General features: G+C 36.5%; 1 protein-coding gene across 1 annotated transcript in view; it reads left to right on the top strand.

Annotated features, from left to right (window-relative positions):
- LOC308265154 (complement factor H-like) overlaps positions 1-19,713 on the top strand; it is a gene marked incomplete at both ends in the record, with an annotated part of 81,645 nt that overhangs the window by 19,519 nt on the left and 42,413 nt on the right. The window contains 9 exons of the mRNA XM_080698747.1: positions 1,630-1,815; positions 2,113-2,218; positions 6,678-6,754; positions 9,383-9,574; positions 11,035-11,205; positions 15,369-15,542; positions 18,374-18,568; positions 18,772-18,859; positions 19,464-19,537. Coding sequence (XP_080554873.1) covers positions 1,630-1,815; positions 2,113-2,218; positions 6,678-6,754; positions 9,383-9,574; positions 11,035-11,205; positions 15,369-15,542; positions 18,374-18,568; positions 18,772-18,859; positions 19,464-19,537 — 1,263 coding nt within the window. The remainder of the gene's footprint in view (positions 1-1,629; positions 1,816-2,112; positions 2,219-6,677; positions 6,755-9,382; positions 9,575-11,034; positions 11,206-15,368; positions 15,543-18,373; positions 18,569-18,771; positions 18,860-19,463; positions 19,538-19,713) is intronic.

Raw genomic sequence — 19,713 nt, 5'->3', positions numbered from 1 at the left:
TATCTATTGGCCAATCTCTTCTTTTGTGAAGTGTCTATTCAACTCAGTTGCCCATTTCTTGATTGGGATATTTGCTTTGCTAGTGTAAAATCTTTTAGGCTCTTTGTAAATTCTGGATATTAGCCCTCTATCGGAGGGGTAATACAGTAACATACACATACTCATGTACATAGCAGCACAATTTGCAACAGCCAAAATATGGAACCAACCTAGGTCTCCATCAACAGATGAATGGATTACAAAATTATGGGAAATACACATAATGGAATTCTACTCAGCAATTAAGAGGAACAAATTATGTAATTCATAAGAAGATGGAAAGACCTGAAGAACATTATGTTAAGTGAGATTAGCCAAGCACAAAAATAGAAGGAACATATGTTTTCTGTAATATGCTGGTATTAGGGATACCAGAGGGACTCAGATAATGGAGGGGAAACCTCAGCAAAGCCAGGAAGGAAGGGTAGAGGAGGAGGAAGGCTGAGGTTCATTAATGGAAAAGCTACATGGGACTATGTGATGTGAACCTGGACACTCAGTATTGAGAGGAAGGAAAATGGGGAGGGAGGAGGGCACCAAGTACTGTGTGAATATATGCCAGTGTCAACATGATCCACATTATGATGCGAAACTATAAAAATAAGTTGATGTGCACCAATAAAAATAAATTTTAAAAAATCCACAGTTGTCAAACATAACCAAGTAAAAAATATCCAGAGGCCATATGTTTGCATAAAACAAGCCTTTCCCTCTTAGGTTTAGCTCATTTAATCCTCTTTGCTTCCACAAGATGCCCTTAAACACACATTTTCCCAATAGACAATATTAATATTGTTCTGTTCCATTCTTTTCTATCCTATTTGAAGAGTCTCCTATAGTTTTGTATGATCATAGACATGAATTCCCCATATTATATAATATTCATAATAATATATATCTCTTTGACAACTTATTAATAACTAATTTCCCTACTATAATGAAAACCCTATAAGGACAGATAACTTTATTTATGTTTTTTACATAGTGAAATGCTATGTGACAACTAAGAATAGATTCCTTGTTTTAGGAGGAAGGCTTATCTTGATTAATGAGGGTCTACATCTGAATATGTGTAAAATTATGAATATGACATGGTTAACCTGGACAACCATTGGTGGGAGAGGGAAGGGAAAACGGGGGTGGGGGGAAGAGGGCACAAAATATAGTTTAAATCTAAATTATTTGTGTTCCATAAAATAATTGTTAACAAAAAAAAAAAAGAAAAGTTCTTTAGAAGCTGGGCATGGTGGCACAGGCTTGTAATCCCAGCATTCAGAAGGCTGAGACCAGAGGATTGCAGTTCACAGACAGCCTTAGCTACTTAGGAAGGCCCTCCACAACTTAGTGAGACCCTGTTTCAAAACAAAGAATAAAAATAGGGCAGGAGATGTGGTTCGGAAATCCAATGCCCCTGGGTTCCATCCCCAGACCCGAAAAAAAAAAAGTTCTTTAATTTTACATAGTGCATAAAAGGTGTATTTATTGATGCCACTTGGATGGATACAGGAATTTTTAAAGCAAAAATCATATAAATGTATCATATATTTAAGCAGCTACTTCAAGTACTTATTTTGTTTTTATTATTTATAGATTGCAAAGAACCTCCTCCAAGAAGAAGTACGGAAATTCTGTCAGGCTCCTGGTCTGACCCAGCATATCCAGATGGCACACAGGCTACCTATAAATGCCGTCCTGGATATAGAACGTTTGGCACTATCATAAGGATGTGCAGAAATGGAGAATGGGTGGCTCTTAATCCAGCCAGGACATGTCATAGTAAGCACTTGATACACTTGTGAAACCTACAAAAATGTTTAATTGTGAAAATACTTCATATTTGATATTGCAGCAAAACTGGCTGACTTATATCACAATTGCCATTTAAATACAAAACCTGCTTATTTGTAAAAGGGAATAGTAATCCTACAAAATTCAAAAAATACAAGCATACTTTTCAATTTCCCTTATATTCAATAGCCCTTAATGTAATTCCAGATATTTCTGTCCTCTGTCTTCTATATAAAATGAGTCTCGTGCATTACATACTAATATGCGTTTTTGTTTTCGTGTTAGAAAGGCCTTGTGGACACCCTGGAGACACTCCCTTTGGTTCTTTTCAGCTGACAGTAGGAAATGGATTTGAATATGGTGCAAGGGTTGTTTATGCATGTGATGAGGGGTATGTAATCAATATGAAAAAGTTTATAAATAAGATAGTAAATAGGCACCATAGTCCTCTCTATTTTAAGGTGACTATACTTTTCTTTTTTCTTTTAAAGTAATACGCAAGTAACTTGAGAATTTATCTATGGTATGAATTATCTGACTTGGGTATCATGTTATCTACTTAACATCAAAAGATTCAAATGAGAGCCAAGCATGGTGGAGTATGTTTGTAATCCCAGAATTTGGGAGGTTGAGACAGGAGGATTGTGGTTCATGGACAGCCTCAGCGTGGACAGCCTCAGCTACTTAGTGAGGCCCTTTGCAACTCAGTGAGACCATTTCAAAATAAAGAATAAAAACTAGGTCTGGGGGTGTAGCTTGAGGTAGAATGTCCCTGGGTTTCATTTCAGTAACACACACATACACACACAAAAAAAATTTAAATGAGACATAATTACCCTGCAAAATGTTCTTCAAGGGGGGTGGTAAATCAGTCTCCACATAAGTGCTCACCCAACACACTGTCTGCATTCTGCTATTTCAAAGTGTTAGGAGAGTTCTATATGTTAGGAACAGTGGGAATTATAACAAAAGTAGTAATATGGTAACTATGTCGACAAAATTTTATAAAATGTATTTGAAGCAAGATTCTCATTTGCTCATAACTCTTACTGATGAATAATATTATTTAAGTTTCCATGGTATGTGAAATATTTTATCACATGGACCAAAAATGCTACTCTTCCGGAATCGTTGACCTAACAACCACTGGACTGTCGTGGCGAATCTCATCACTGTTCCTCCTCCTCGGTGTTCTTCATTCTCTGTTACTCATCTTCAGGTCGAAGAAACTATTTTAAAGAAAATTTCACACATGAGAAAGCCAGAATCAGATGGCTATAATTTTATACTACACAAATATAGTAGAATCAAGATATTACAGATGAATCTTACTCTTCTCCATTCTCGAATATTTCTTGATTTTGAGATGATAAAATAACCTAAAGCTCAGGCTTTGAAGTAAACCTGTACCCCACAACTCCGACATTCCACACCTACATGTACTTTGAAAAATATCTCTTCACTCCCTTTTCTTCTCCTACAAAAGAAGAAACGTATCATGGGCATTACATAATTGGTGGGAAAAATAAAGCCCACACCTGATGCTTTTAGAAGACATCCTGGTATATCATAAATGTCGAATAAGTATTAGTTCTTATGAATTTGGTCTCTCTTTGGTTCTTATGAATGTCAATTTTTTTTTTATGGTATTGAGGATGGAACCCAAGGGCATCATTCTACCTCTGAGCTACACCCTCAGCCTTGTTTTTTATTCTTTATTTTAAAACAGGGTCTCAGTAAGTTGCAGAGGGCCTCAATAAGTAGCTGAGGCTAGCGATGAACCTGTGATCCTCCTGTCTCAGCCTCCCAAGTACTGGGATGACAAGCGTGCGTCACTACGCCCAGCCTCTTATGAACGTGAATTCTTGTGAATTTTGTTTCCCTTGGTCTCTCTTTGGTCTCCTTTTGGTTACTACCTGAAGAGCGTTCTCATGCATATTTTCAGCCCAACTTTCTGTCATGACTGCTAAATGGTCACATATAATCAAGTATGTTAAGGCCATCTGGACTTGAACTTTCCAAATGCTTTTCTCTTTCCTCTGATTTTTTCCTTCTATCTCAGGCTCCCTCCCCCTTTTAGGTTTCTTCCTTGACCTGGCCAAGGAAACTCAAGCTCATAGACTCCTTCCATGGGATTCCCTCAATGTCTGCAGTTCCTACTTCTGTCTGATTCTGGCTCTTTAACTCAACTTCACCGTCTTTATCTTGTGTAAAATAGGGATAAACTCTGGTAAAGCCCCACTATGAGAGAAATGGTCTTTATACTTTGCTTGGGCCTCCAACAGAATAGTGAAATAAAGACCTCAGACCATCTGAGATCAGAAAATAGAAATAGTTTAAATTTCTCTTAAATTTTATCAAGAGAATATTTTACCTATTTGAGGGAATGTAAATCTTTTTATACTTTTACTACTATATTATAATTATAGACCATAGTGAGTTTCAAAATGATACAAACATGCTTTCACTTATTTGAATTGTTTATCTGTTCTCATTTTGTCTGTTTGTTTATCTGTTTATCTGTTCTCATTTTCCCCTCCACACTTATCTTCCCCAATCTACTTCCACTATTTTATTGGTCTCTCTCCTTATTTATTTGAAGCCTCAACACCTATGCACTGTTGGTGGAATTGCGAATTAGGACAGCCACTATGGAAATCAGTATAGAGGTTCCTCAAAATACTAGAAATGGGCCAGGCAGGCATGGTGGCGCATGCTTGTAATTCCCCACACTTGGAAGCAGAGACAGGAGGATCACGCTGGTTCGAAGCCAGCCGTGCTGGCTTAAGAGACCCTGTTTCCAGATAAAAATATAAAAATAGGTCTGAGAGTATAGCCTGGAGGTAGAAGGGCTTCCAGGAACCCCAGTACCACCCAAAAAAAATTACTAGAATGGAATCACTATATGACTTAGCTACAGCACTCCTCAGTATCTCTCCAAAAGAATTAAAGTCAGAATACTATAAAGATACATGCATATCCATGTTTATAGAAAGAAGCGTGATTCATAATAGCCAAATTATGGAACCAACCCAAGTGTCTCTCAACAGATGAATGAATAATGGAAATGTGGGACACAAACAGTGGAGTTTTACTCTCCCATAAAGAAAAACAAAATTATGTCATTTGCAGGAAGCTGGATGGAACCAGAGAGTATTTTGCTAAGTGTGATCAGCCAATCTTAGAAAGTCAAGGGTCATATGCTTTTTTCCTTTGTGGAAGTTAAAGAGATGTAAATTTTTCAACTTAGTTGTAAAAGCCAATGGTAAAGTAGGGTTTTGCACCCATAGTTTCTGCCAGTCAACTTATCCTTTTTGATTGATTGCTTCTGGCCCTTTTTCCTCTGCTGAATACTAAGCACTTAACAGGATATTTACTATAGATAGCCATTTTTATTACTTTACAAGGTAGGCAGTTTTGAGAAGATACTCTGGCAAAAGTTTTTTCTTTGTTTGCTTTTTTTTTGTTTTACTTTATTGGGTAATAGTGATATTAGCCATTTATTTCCCCAAGCCAACAACAAATAGGCAATTTCTCCTCTTTCTCTTCCCTCCTTCTCTCCTTGTATGTGGACCCTGAAAGGCTTTGCATAAAATTTTGCAGAATATATGAAAAATCTCTGAGGATAAAAAATCCTCTGGTTTGGATAATAAAAGTTGACCAGAAAATCTGCTTTCTCTGTTGAAAGAGGGGGCATTCTGCCTAGCAGAAATAGTACAGGATTATTTTAACCAATTATTTTCTTTATATAAGGCATAGAGTAAATGTTCAACTTGAAGCCCTGTGATTAAAATCTGATCTGCCAAAATGGGTGTTTCCTTACAGAATTAGGAACAAATTAGTAAAAATAAAACAAAGCTTTTTTTTTTTTTTTCAGTACTGGGGATGGAACCCAGGAGCATTCTACCTCCGAGCGACACCTCAGCACTATTTTTTATTTTTTATTCTTTATTTTGAAACAGGAACTCACTGAGTTGCAAAGGGCCTCACTAAGTAGCTGAGGTTGTCCTCAAACTGCAATCCTCCTGTCTCAGCCTCCCAAATGCTGGGATTACAAGCGTGAGCCACCAACAACCAGGAAAAAAGCATTTCTTGCGAGGATATTCAATTTACTTGTGTAGTGAGCAGAACAATCCTTACTTGCAAATGAGTGAAAAAAATGTCCATGAGAATTATTTAGTGGACCTTCAATTCTTTCAAAGACAAAATAGAGAGAGAGTGAAGGAGAGAGAAAGAAAAAGTGAGAAGAGATCATGAGAAAGAAGGAAGAGAGGGATGGAAGAAAAGGAGAGAAGTATTAAAAGGCAAGGAGAAAGAACAAAGAAAGGAGAAGAAAGAAGTAAGAGAATAATATGCTATTAACTTCTTATGAAATGTAGTTTCTGAGGTACATTTAGAATGGTATTGGGTTAAAACTTCACACATGTCATTCGCAAGAAGATGGAAAGACCTGGTGAGCAGATGTTAAGTGAGAACAGGCAAGCACAGAGAGAGAAGGGACATAGGTTTTGTCTAATATGCCCAAAATGGGGAGCATTAGGGATACCAGAGGGACTCCAGATAATGGAGGGGAAACCTCAGCAAAGCTAGTAAGGAAGGTAGGAGAGGAAGAAGGCTGAGGTTGATTAATGGAGGAGCTACATCCGATTATGTGTAAAAGTGTAAATGTAACATGGTCAACCTGGACACTCATTGTTGGAAGAGAGGGAAGAGGAAGCTGGGGGGGGGGGCACCAAGCGCTGTGTGAATGTATGCCTTTTCCAGTATGATCCACATGAAAATAAAAATAAATAAATACAAACTTCACATAAATTAATACATGATATCTTACCACTGGTATTTTTTTTCAGGTATCAAATGTTAGGTGAGATTGACTTCCGTGAATGTGATGCAGATGGATGGACCAATGATGTTCCCTTGTGTGAAGGTAGATGCAACATTTGTTTATAGTGATATGGAAATACCTAAAATATCTAAGATTTTTTTTCAAAATGTTTTATGTTCTGATATTCTTAAAGTTTATAACTAAGTATTCCGCATTCAAATTATTCTCGCGGTTACTAGTTTAGGACAGAGTATGTGTCTAGTAATTTTATTACTACATTATTTTATGCTTCAGTATATAAAGTATGGGAGCTGGAGTGCAGCTTAGTACTAGAGCGCATAGTACTAGAGTGCTTAGTACTAGAGCGCTTGTCTAGCATGGGTGAGGCCCTGGGGGAAATCTCCAGTACTCTGGATGTGTAGGGTTAGGGGCGCGGGTAGAGACAGAAAGAAAAGGAAAAAAATAAAGCCTTATATCAACATGCCAAATATGAATACAGCCTGATCTAATGATCAGAGTATTTGATGTTAAATCTAAAGCTCTTTTTCTTTCCTATTTGGATTATAACACTAGAAACACATAATCACCACTAGCTTGTTGAAGATCCAGATTTCAGCTTTATTAGTGAAAGTCTCATCTGATAACCATTCACATTCAGGGATCTATAGTAAAAGCTAAAATGGAGAATACGCTGGAAACATCTCCTTCCAATTCCCTCCTAGGAAAAGTTTTCCTACAATTGTAGTTTTACTGAAAAGAGGCAGGAATCCAGAGAACTCTGTTCTTTTTACTAATCTGTACTGCAAACAGCAAAAATAAGCAAATGTAGATTCAGTTTCCAAGATGTGTTAATAAGCCAAATCTCTAGTCATCAAGGAAATAAAAAGGATCTATAAGGATAGTGTTTCCTAGTTTCATAGTGAGTATAAATTAAGAGGAGAGAGGGAGGCAAGAAATGTAATGATTATGATTTTATCAGTTGCAGCTGGACAATGAAAGATTTCCATCTATGGAACGAGAAAAGGATTGTTCTAGGAAACATTTGCATCAAAATTATTGGTATGCTTGTTAAAAATTGAGACTTAACCAGGCGTGGTGGCACACAACTGTCATCTCAGTACTTGGGAGTCTGAGACAGGAGGATCTCCTGTTCACGTTCACCCTCGGAAACTTAGTGACACCCTATTAAAAAAAAAAAAATAGGGCTGCAGAGAGGTGTAGAACAGAGGTAGAATTCTTCTGAATTCAATTGCCAGAACCATGAAACAATCAAACAACAACAACAAAAGCCCCACAGATTTTGGTTACTTAAAAAGGCCTATTGTAGCCGGGCGTGGTGGCGCACACTTGTAATCCCCGCGCTTGGGAGGCAGAGACAGGAGAATCGCGTAGGTTCGAAGCCGGCCACGTGTGCTGGCTTAGGAGACCCTGTTTCCAAATAAAAATGTAAAAATAGGTCTGGGAGTGTAGCCCGGAGGTAGAAGGGCTTCCAGGAACTCCAGTACCCCCCCCCCCCCCACACACACACACACACACACACACACAAAGGCCTATTGTAGCCCGGAGTGGTGGCGTACACTTGTAATCCCAGCATTTGGGAGGCTGAGACCCGAGGGTCACGGTTCTAGGACAGCCTCAGCTACATAGTGAGGCCCATCTGCAACTCAGTGAGACCTGGTTTCAAAACAAAGAATAAAAAAAAAAAATATATATATATATATATATATATATATATATATATATATATATATATATGGCAAGGCAAGGGGTGTAGCTCGGAGTTCGAATGCCCCTGTATTCCACCCCCAGACCTGCAAAAACAAAAAAACAAAACAAAAGGCCTATTGAATCTTTGGAGTGATAGAGCAAGGAATCAGCCCTAGAAATTCCATTATAACAAGTACCCAGGGTCATTCTTATAGCAAAAAGTTTAGAATACCATACCCTTGGAGAGATTTGAAAATACTAATTAGAATCAAAAGAAGTACTAAAGTTATTTTGAACACTGGTGTGGAAGAGGAAGAAAATTTAAAGACAATTTATTGAAGTAATACCATAAATTTGCTTTTATGATTTTTTAATGCTGTGACATATAGTTCTGGGGCATGCATGCTAAATTTGTATTTAATTCTTCCAAGTCTCACATTTCTTAATTATTTAAGAGATATCTGTTGTCATGAAGATAGAAACCAGCATTCATAGTAGTCTTTTTTTTTTTTTTTGTCTACTTTCATCGAAAATAATCAGGGACAAACATATTATTTTTAATTTTACTTAGTTTTTAATCTCTTGAAAAGGCATACCAAGTACTACTAAAATATTTATTTCCTCCATTCCTGTCTTGCTGTTGACACCTCTCTCTCTCTCTCTCTCTCTCTCTCTCTCTCTCTCTCTCTCTCTCTCTCTGTCCGATGATAGCACCAGGACCAGAGAAGGGATAAATTTCATTAGATAAGCAACTAAGGGAAGAAAACCTAACACTGTATCAAACAGAAGATTTAACTCAAAATAACAGAAAATAAAAATCATCTCTCAATAATAATATTGAATATCAATGGTCTCAACTCCCCAGTTAAAAGGCATAGGCTGGCAAAATGTATTAAAGAGCATAATCTAACTAACTATATGAGGCTTGCAAGAAACTCACAGGCAAAGATATTCATAAGATAAAGGTGAAGAGATGAAGACCGAAATCACAAACTATTAGAAAAATTATTTCTATTTTTTCAGTTGTTAAGTGTTTGCCAGTGACAGAAATAGAGAATGGGAGAATTATCAGCGACGCAATGGAACTGGACCAGGAATACTACTTTGGACAAGTGATTCAATTTGAGTGTAATTCAGGCTTCAAAATTGAAGGACATAAAGAAATACATTGCTCAGGAAATGGCCAGTGGAGCAATGAAAAACCAAAATGTGTGGGTAAGATACACTGTTTGATTCCATGAATGTTTTCAGTTGTTCTTATGAGAAATCACCTTTGAAAGCACTGTCCAGTTTAAACAATAAATAATTCTATTAACAGCTAGTATATTGGTAAGCATATATGATTTCCCAGTAATTAATCTAAGTTTTCTGCATAAGTCATTTTATTTTACCTACAGAACAGTTATATGATTTGCATGCCTGTATCATTTCTATAAATGAAGACGCTGTGATGTATAATTAACTCAACCCCCTACTTTCATTTGATATAAAGAATAGAGTTAAGATTCACACATAGGATACTGTCTGGCATTTGACATTCACATTCTAACTATAATGACATAATAGTTGGCTTTTACAGGTTGAAATAGAATTTGCATGATTTTCCACAGTTCCTGTCCACTATTCACAGAGGCCTAGTGTGGAGCATGAGAGGCGATAGGTCAGTGATGGGTGAAGACTGGTCAGTGCCGGGTACCCAGGGGCTATATGCACCGGGCTTAAGAACTTTCTTTAGACTGATTTGGAAAATTGACAAGGAATTTCAAATTGAGAAATTAAGTGATGATTTAAAAATTCCTTAACTCACACACAAAGAAAATAGATTGGAAAGATGGAAGAAGAGGAGTTGAGAAACCAGTTCTCATTGCTTTAATTCAAGGGCAAAATGTGTGAGAGAAGTGATACCCGAGATGAGAGCTGGTTCATTTGTTTTGTTTTATTTTTTATTTTTTTTTTCAGAAGCTCTGTATGGATGATGAAGGCACAAAAGTAGTCAATTATTTTTAAAAGCTGTGATGTGATGAAAAATGAATTGAGTGAAGGTTTTTGACAAAGTATTCTGTCCAAAATTAATCAACAACTAGAAAATATATTATTTGTGCAGGTCACACAGTGAAAATACTTATCAAAATATACCTATATCTATATCCAAATTCACACATGCACTTGATGACTATTACTTGCTATCATTTATTTCAAGGGGAATACTTTACCCTCAAACAAAGAAACATAATTTTAATTAGATAACTATTTTTCAAAACTGATTGTTAAGACCAAGAGATAAGCCGGGCGTGGTGGCTCAGGCTTGTAATCCCAGCATTGGGTAGACTGAGACAGGAGGATTGAGGTTTGCAGCCAGCCTCAGCTATTTAGTGAGGCCATTTGCAACTCAGTGAGACCCTATTTCATAGTAAAAAAATAAAAAATAGGGCTGGGAGTGTAGCTGGAGGTAGAATGCCCCTGGGTTCCATCCTCAGCACCGCAAGAAAAAAAAAAGAAAGAAAAGAAAAGAAAGACCAAAATATAATTCATCCAGCAGTCAAGTCAAAATAGAACTTACAATTGTGTGGGTGTTTTACCTAGTAAAATGAAATTCGTGTCTTTACATAAACATTACTCAGTCATAGTCTTTAAATTCACAATAAACATTGAAAAATTTAATCCACTGTCTTTAGAAATTTTCTGCACAGCACCAGAAATTACAAATGGATATTCAGTTTCTCAGAAGAAAAATTATAAGGAGAATGAACGATTTCAGTATAAATGTAACCCAGGCTTTGAATACAGTGAACGAGGAGATGCTGTGTGCACTAATTTGGGATGGCGACCAGCTCCTTCATGTGAAGGTAATGTCATTTTTATTTTCTGTCTCTTTTGCTGTGATATTTATCAGTAATTTTAATTAAAATGATTTCTTTCTCTATTAATGTATGTATCTATGCAGTGCTGGGAATGGAACCCAGAGACTAAGCAAACCCTCAACCCTCCACTGGGAAACAGCCTGTTTGTTATTTTAATTATTGTAATCATTGTATTAATCAATTTATTTTCTCAAAAATAGAGTATTTGTCTTATAAAAATTAACCATTACCAAAATTATATAAGTTTTAAATGTGCAAGGTCCTTTTTATTTTTAGACCAATTGGTAGGAGCTTCTCATTGTTAAGATAAAAATAAACAGGGCCAACTTATACAGATATTGCCATATTGTAGCAAAAAGGAGAGTTGAAATCTGTGTTTGGGGGGTCTTCTGGGGATTGAACCCAAAGCATTGTATCTCTGAGCTACACCTCCATCCCTATTTTATTTTTATTTTGAAACAGAGTCTCACTAAGTTGCTGAGAGCCTTGCTAAGTTACTGGGGCTGGCCATGAACCTGTGATCTTTTTGTCTTAGCCCCCTATGTGCTATGATTACAGACATCTGCCACTACTCCCAGCTGAGAGTTGAAATCTTAAGAGCTCTCTGAAATTTAAATCATGTGATAGTGATACTTAACTATATATATATAAATCCCATTTATTTATCCTCTCTTACAAAAAGTAGAGTTCATTTGGAGTTGATTTTACACTTTCAAAAAATATTCTCATTTAATCCCACAAAACAGCTCCTTGGAAAACATTGTTGTTCACCATTGAGTGACCTCTACTTTTAGGCATAATTAAGAAAATATTTTAGCGCCAGGCATGGTGGCCCACGCTTGTAATCCCTGCGCTTGGGAGGCTGAGACAGGAGGATCGCGCAGGTTTGAAGCCAGCCATGCTGGCTTAAGAGATCCTGTTTCCAAATAAAAATATAAAAAAATAGGGGTCTGGGAGTGTAGCCTGGAGGTAGAAGGGTTTCCAGGAACCCCAGTACCACCAAAAAAAGAAAATATTTTAGAAAGAGGTAAATGAACACAAGACCGTGATAACTCACATTAAATCCATGTGTGGTTGATATTGTCTTGAGGCCAAATGACCATTTTTATGGTTTTCATGGTTCCTAAGCAGAGACGTGTGTGCACGAGCCTCCTGTATTAATCTCTGCTATGTTTTATACTTCCATAAGTATTTCCATGCATTTTCTTTCGTACGGCACTAGGGATTGACCAGAGGCAATCTGCCTCTGAGCTACACCCCAGGCCCTATTTTGTTGCCGGGGTCCAGCCTCGGCCAGTCCAGTGGTCTTGAAGGAGATGTAGAGTTGGCGAAATTGAAGAATGAGAGACTCTGTGCTTGGTAGCAGGGGCAAGGCATCTCTGCCTGTGCCCTAGAATATATTTTATTTATACATGAATCTGACAAATTTCAGCTAGCCACATCTTACATATATTGTTTTTCATGTACTTTTACAAAACCACATTATACATACATTGTATTTCATTTAGTTTTTCATTAACCTGAATTCCATGTAGCAGGCATACCTCGAAGCCACCTGTTTTTCTTGTTTTTTGTTTTTTTATTAATTTGTAAAGAATTGACCTATAAAACGTATTACTACTCTACCTCACACATAATAAACTTTAACGGAACTTATCCTATCCTCTATCTTAGCTACTAAATATTAGACTTACTGTATCTACTTCTACAATTAACTGCTAATTTTATCTGCTATTTTGGCCACTAGGTATTCTATTAACTTATTCTGAGCCAACCACCATACTCCCACTAAGCTTATTCTATTTCTCTAACATACAATGCCTACACCTGATTTTCTATAATACCTATTAAGTTGTTTACCAAGAGAACTCTTTTGTGCTTTAGTGAGCAGGCACCAAGGTGGTCCCTGCCTGCCCGACCCTCTGTAGGAACGGCAGAGCCCTGACATCAAGCCATTTTCCAGTAATATTAACTCTGTGCTTGCCCTTCATCATACACTCCCGTATAGGGAAATGGAGGATTGGTTGGAGTTGGAAAACGATTCTGATTAGTGCTAGCCCCCTGAGGGGGATACCACAGTCGACCCCCTAACTTATAAGCAACATATGGAGGGCCTTGCATAGTAGATATATTTTGCCTAAAGTTAACCTTTACCTTTCATGGCTAAAACCTTAAGTGAGTTAGGTGTTGTAAGCAGAGGAGCAAAGAGCTCTTTTCTATGTAACTTTTTGAGAGTTCTTCCATGGTCATATTCTTTTTAGTGCTATTCCCAGCACAAATCTTAGGGCATTTTCCAGTCATATTCACATCATTTTTCAGTTTATTACACACCAGCAATCCCCATTCCAAGCAATTTTCAAATTTCATGAATATTATCATTATTATAACTAAAATCAAGAGGGATAATGGCTTCAGCTTTGCCAGAGTCTTCCAGCCCTGCAGAATTCTCTTCCCAGCTGCGACCTTATAATACAGCAGGAATGGCACTGCCTCTGCCATTTTATTTCTTATTTTGAAGCATATTCTTGATAAGTTGGGTGTGAGGGACCTCCCTAAGGTACTGAGGCTGGCCATGAAACTGTGATCCTCCTGTCTCAGCCTCTGAAGTCCATCACCACCATGCCCAGCTTCTATTCTTAATTTAACAAATTTACCAAAATATTATTTGGTTGTTCTTTTAAACTCATTTTTTTTTAATTTTGTAAGCTTTGACTTAAATAATTTATATTAAGTTTAGCTATACCATGAATGAAATTCAAACCTGTGTGTGTGTGTGTGTGCCTGTTTGTGTGTGTGTGTGTGTGTGTGTGCGCCTGTGTGTGTCTTCTTTTGTCAGAATGGATAAGTTTAAAACCAATAGACTTTTGCAATAGCTCCAAGAGTGAAATGGACACAGAGGAAATATTGTACAGAAAAAAGGAAATGCATACCCAATAATTTAATCTTTATAGAACTCCCATCTGACTATATGTAAGAGGGATTACGAAGAAGGAAAGTGATGAAAATTCCCACACTTCTGTTATGAGGCTCTTGTTTTACAAACTAAAGTATTGAACACAGGAGGAAATATATGTATGAAGGATAAGATAATGATTTAGTTTGTCACATAATCAGTTGGACATGCCTTTGAGTTACGCATACAGGCCTGTCAAATACAAAGCTGAAGTTGGATATATGAATATGGATCTCATCAAAGTTATTAGAATAAAAGAGGTAGTTTTTAATCATTAAGGTACTTGGGCACCTCAAAAAATATGAAATAAAAAACAAGCAAAGCAAAGACAAACACTCCTGTAAAACCACTGACTGACACAGGTATTCATTCATACATTGCCAGTATATGGTCTTCAGGGAGGAATTTTCTGAAGTAATGAGAGGTATCAGTGTGAAGGTCTAGCACAGAGTCATTCAAGACATATGTAATGGGAAGTGCAGACTATTTACTATGTTTAATTTAAAAAGAACTTTAGGGGAAAAAAGGTTTGAAGCTGACCTGTATTACTATCACTGTGAATTAATTACATTATGATGTGAGACTACAATGCACCAATAAAAGTATTAAGAGAAAAGATGGAAGGAAGGGTTAAAGTCAGACTCAGTACAGTTAGCGTTGAAGGAATGTTGAAAAGAAATGTGGGGAGCCCACTACAAGTAGCATCAATGCAAAGACTTACCATCTGTTAACAAAAGAGTGATTTGTTTGAAGAAAATGAGGTGGTCATTTACACTGGGAAATGGAATAAGTAAACCTAGGAGCATATAAATGGATTTCAGACAGTGCTAAACATTCACGACAGGCTTCTAGCTCCAAATAAAAAGTATTTATATAACTTTTCTACAATACTTAAAATTTTGAGAAATTACACAAGGGCTAGGGGTGTAGCTTAGAGATGGAATGTCTCTGGGTTCAATCCCTAGTACCATACACAAAAAAGAACCCAAGAGACCCGAGCAACTCAGGTGAAAAGTACAGTAAAGAGAGACAGCAGTGATATATTAAGAAATATGAAGAAGTACTCATTTTAATGCCATTTTTGTGCTGTGCTAAAGACAGCACATCTACATTTTTATTTCCGTATAGTCAGTTTTAATGGGTACCAATTTCTACATTACCCATGCATCGGTTTTTTTTTTTTTTTTTTTTTCAGAAAAAACATGTAATCCTCCTTATATTCCAAATGGTGTTTACCAGCCTCAAAGGATTAAACACAGAACTGAAGATAAAATTACATATCAATGTAAAGATGGTTTTTATCCTTCAAACCAAGGAAATACAGCAAAATGCACATCCACTGGCTGGATACCTGCTCCAAGATGTAGCTGTAAGTTTCATTCATATCTTGACCTATTTTATAATGCTTAAATTACTTTCTCTTAAACACACACACACAAAATACCCACAGGGCACGCAATAGAACCAAACATTTGTTTGTCATGTATATAAAGCAGAACCTATATAGAAGTATTCGTTACTCCCTAATTAATATGAAATCCACATTTTAATCAACTAAAAACTCTTAGATGTGCTAATTAATATGAAATCCACATTTTAATAAACTAAAAACTCTTAGATGTGCTTAATGTAAGATAGGTGTGTTACATGCCTGTAATACCAGAGTTTGAGAGGCTAAGTAAAGAAGGTCACAGGTTCTCCAAAGCCAGCCTCAATGACTTAATGAACTTTCAGCAGCCTACCAAGACCCTGTTTCCAAAAAAAAGAAAAGAAAAAGAAAAAGAAAAGCAAGCAAGCTGGGAGTATAGCGTAGTTAAAATGTCCCTGAGTTCAATCCCCAGCAACACACACACACACACACACACACACACACACACACACATTACATGTAACTGTATGTATGCATGTCTATTTCTCTAGTTAATAAAATTCTAATATCTAAATTGAAACATTGGGTAAGACTCTTACTATCTAACACAATATGGTAGTTATTTGTTGTATTAAAACAAATTTCCCTGCAAACATATTTGTCTAATATATATACCTTTGTTATCTCAGTTTCTTTAAGTCAGGAATTCGGAAATGACTCAGCTGGGGGGTTCTGAGTTTGATTCTTCTTGTGGGGTTAGGACATTGGTATAGGCTTCAGTCATCTGAAGGCTTGGGTGGGCTGCGATCTGCTTCCAACAAGACACACTCACATAGATTTATGTCAGGAGGCCTCAGCTTCTTAAATATCAGCCTCTCTATAGGTTGCTTGAATGGCAGGTAACTTTGTCCAGAGATACTGGAGGAACTAGAGAGAAGACGAAGCTTGGATGCCATTTATAATCTACTCACATGCTGTTGACTTAGCTACATTTGTTTTTTAGAAGTGAGTCAAAATTAACATACCTCCAAGAGGAGGGAAATTGAAGGACTACCAACAGATGTATGTCATTTCCAAGACACTAATATGTGTCAAAAGACTACACAAGTCAAGAGAATTCTATTTCTAGTATACTTCCTTTGCCCTACATTTTAGTCTCTGTCTACAATTATATCACTTTTCTTTCTATAGAACAGTACTTTTAAGTGAATCACACTTAAACAGGCTATTCCAGGAAAGAAAAATGTAATGATACAAAGTTTGTTCAAGGATGGCAATGTCAATTCTAGGCATAATTTTTGCAGTTGCTAACAGAGCAAGATATTACAACATGAAGCAGCTCTTACTTGCTAATAGAGCAAGGTCTTATCAGCATGAAACAGATTTCAATATGCATGAGAATTATTTAAAAATAATGTTTTTATGCTTGGTTTTGACAATGTCGATTTGCCCAAATGTATCTGGACCAGCTTTGGCCCAACTATATCTGAATTTCAACAAGAATATTTCACAGTGGAACTTCTGGAGTTCTCATGGACAAATTTAAGAAACTGGACAAATAGTTTATCAATTTGTAAGTTCATGACATAACTTTATCTAATCATGGAGTAACAGGACTTTCCTCTCGGGCCTACCCCAGGGCTCATTTGTGTCATCAAGTAACTTAATGGTAACACGAGTACAGATTCACAACTGGAATGATACAAATGATGACGATAGTGTGCCTACTTTAAGGCAGATCATTCAAAGAGAATCCTGTGTGTCATAGTGAATCTAAAATGAGGAAATTTAATAGTGATGACAATAAGATCCTGGGAATGGGTCAAAGAAATTAGTTGCTCTAGTTTGGCTAGATTAGCAGCAGTTCTAAAAATCAGTGACTATTTTAGTTAGCTTTAAGATCAATTTGAGTTAAGACTGTGATGGAACCACCATAACTACTAATAAAGCCAAGACTCAAGTAAGTAGTAGGTGAGTCTGTTGCAAGGACTGCAGATCTCAGCTGATCACACTCTACATGGAATAGTATCTTTTCTCCAAAGAAACACTTTGTAAAAGGGATGAAGACATTGAAACTGCCCACATGAGAGAGAAGAGCAGCAGGAGCTCAGGCCTGTTGTGATATTGATACTACTTTTAATTAAGTCTCCTTTTGGTATCCTTTGAAAAGACATCTCACTGGATTAATTCATTTTATTGATGCTTCATGAAACATCATAATGAGGTGGGTAATCACATTTGATATGCAGTCGACCACCAGGTTCTCTTTCCTGCAATTTCATGGGAAATTTACGCTATTATTTTTCAAATCCCATTTTTTGCAAATCCAAAGAATCAGATTGCCCAAGGCACAGTTATTGTTAAATGACACACAGCTTGACTGGCCATGTTGGAATTTGTAAAATTCAAGGATACATGAGAAATATTCCAAATACGCTTAAAAGTGGTAGAGGAAAAAATGAATGTTACTTAAAATAAACAAGAATAAATATTAAATAAGCATTTTAATTTCCACCTTAGAAGCTTCATAAAAGTGGGGAAGTATCTGTCAACAAGTAAGAGATACAAATTGTAAGCCAAGAAAGTCAACCTAGAAAGGTATCATTCTCTAGCCTTGGCTAAAGAAAGACATTTAGCATGAACAAGAATTCATAGTTTATAATCCACATAATGAATATGAACAAACTTCTTGAAAATATTCTATAATCATATAAAAATCTATGCATAGATATGTTAAAAATATAATTCATTGATCAAATTGTTTATTTCTGATTATTATTGTTCATTAAAATAAATGATACTATTTCTATTTCTTTGTTTCTTATTGCAAGTGAAACCGTGTGATTTTCCACAAATAAAACATGGAGGTCTATATAGTGAAGAAAGATATAAACCATATTTTCCAGTATCTGTAGGAGCACGATATACCTATTATTGTAATAAGGATTTTTGGTCTCCTTCGAAGTCATACTGGGATTACATTTATTGCACAAAAGAAGGATGGGTTCCTGCAGTGCCCTGTCTCAGTAAGTATATGTCCTTACCATTATATATGGATACATCTTTCAATGAGTGGAGAAAGAACACATAAGTGACTACAGTTTAGTCAAAAATAGGGCCAAGGGAAGAGTTACAGAAGCAAAATGACCTGAGCAGTCATTTCCTTTTATCAGAAGCTCTGCATGATGATCACATGAAAAGTAAAGCTGCCTTACAAGAATACCTATAGTGTTTATACAAGCATACCTATATCTGTATTATCAAAAAACATATTTACAGGATGTGTCTGTAAAAGTTGAATGCTGTTCTGGCTTTAGTCTTCCCAATGATCAAAGTACAATTATAAGCACTGAGAATGGCTGGTCCCCTCTTATGAAAACTGAAGATAAATAACCTTGCTACCAGCAGGGCGAGGTGGTGAATAACTGTAATTCCAGCACCTGTGAGGCTGAGACAGGATTGCAGATTCACAGCCAATCTCAGCAACTTAGTGAGGCCGTCTGCAACTTAATGAGACCTTGTTTCAAAACAAAAGCATAAAATCAAGGTAGGGGTGTGACGTTGTAATTTAGAGGTAAAATGTCCCCGGGTTGTATGTCCAGTAAAACACACACACACACACACACACACACACACACACACACACACATTATTACCAATTTTTTAAAAATAAACCTTTGGTATTGTTTTAGATTTTCTTAACTTCACACTGTTTGGGGATGTTTATGCATTCCCATTTAGCTGTTGTAAAGATAATTTTTAATTTACTACTTTGATCAAATTAATGGTTTCTTTTTTTTCACTCTTATTGTCCTCAGGAAAATGTATTTTCAATTATGTTGAAAATGGACATTCTCCACTTTATCAAAAAACATATTTACAGAATACAACTGTAAAAATTGACTGCTATCCTGGCTTTAGTCTTCCAAATGAGCAAAGTACAATCACATGCACAGAGAATGACTGGTCCCCTCTTCCCAAATGCATCCGTGTCAGTAAGTAAACTGCTCTGAGACCTCACTATGTTCATAATTTTTAAGAACCCATGTACACCAACTGCTGCAAAATGTTTATAATAATATGTTTTATAGTTGCCAGTGCACATAAGTGGATATCAAAATGTATTGATAAGTATATAGCAAAATAAATACAACCTATCAGTGGACATTAA

The sequence above is a fragment of the Muscardinus avellanarius genome (genome assembly GCF_963383645.1).
Source record: "Muscardinus avellanarius genome assembly, chromosome: 7".
NCBI classification, from domain to species: Eukaryota; Metazoa; Chordata; class Mammalia; order Rodentia; family Gliridae; genus Muscardinus; species Muscardinus avellanarius.
This window is presented reverse-complemented; position numbering and strand designations above follow the sequence as displayed.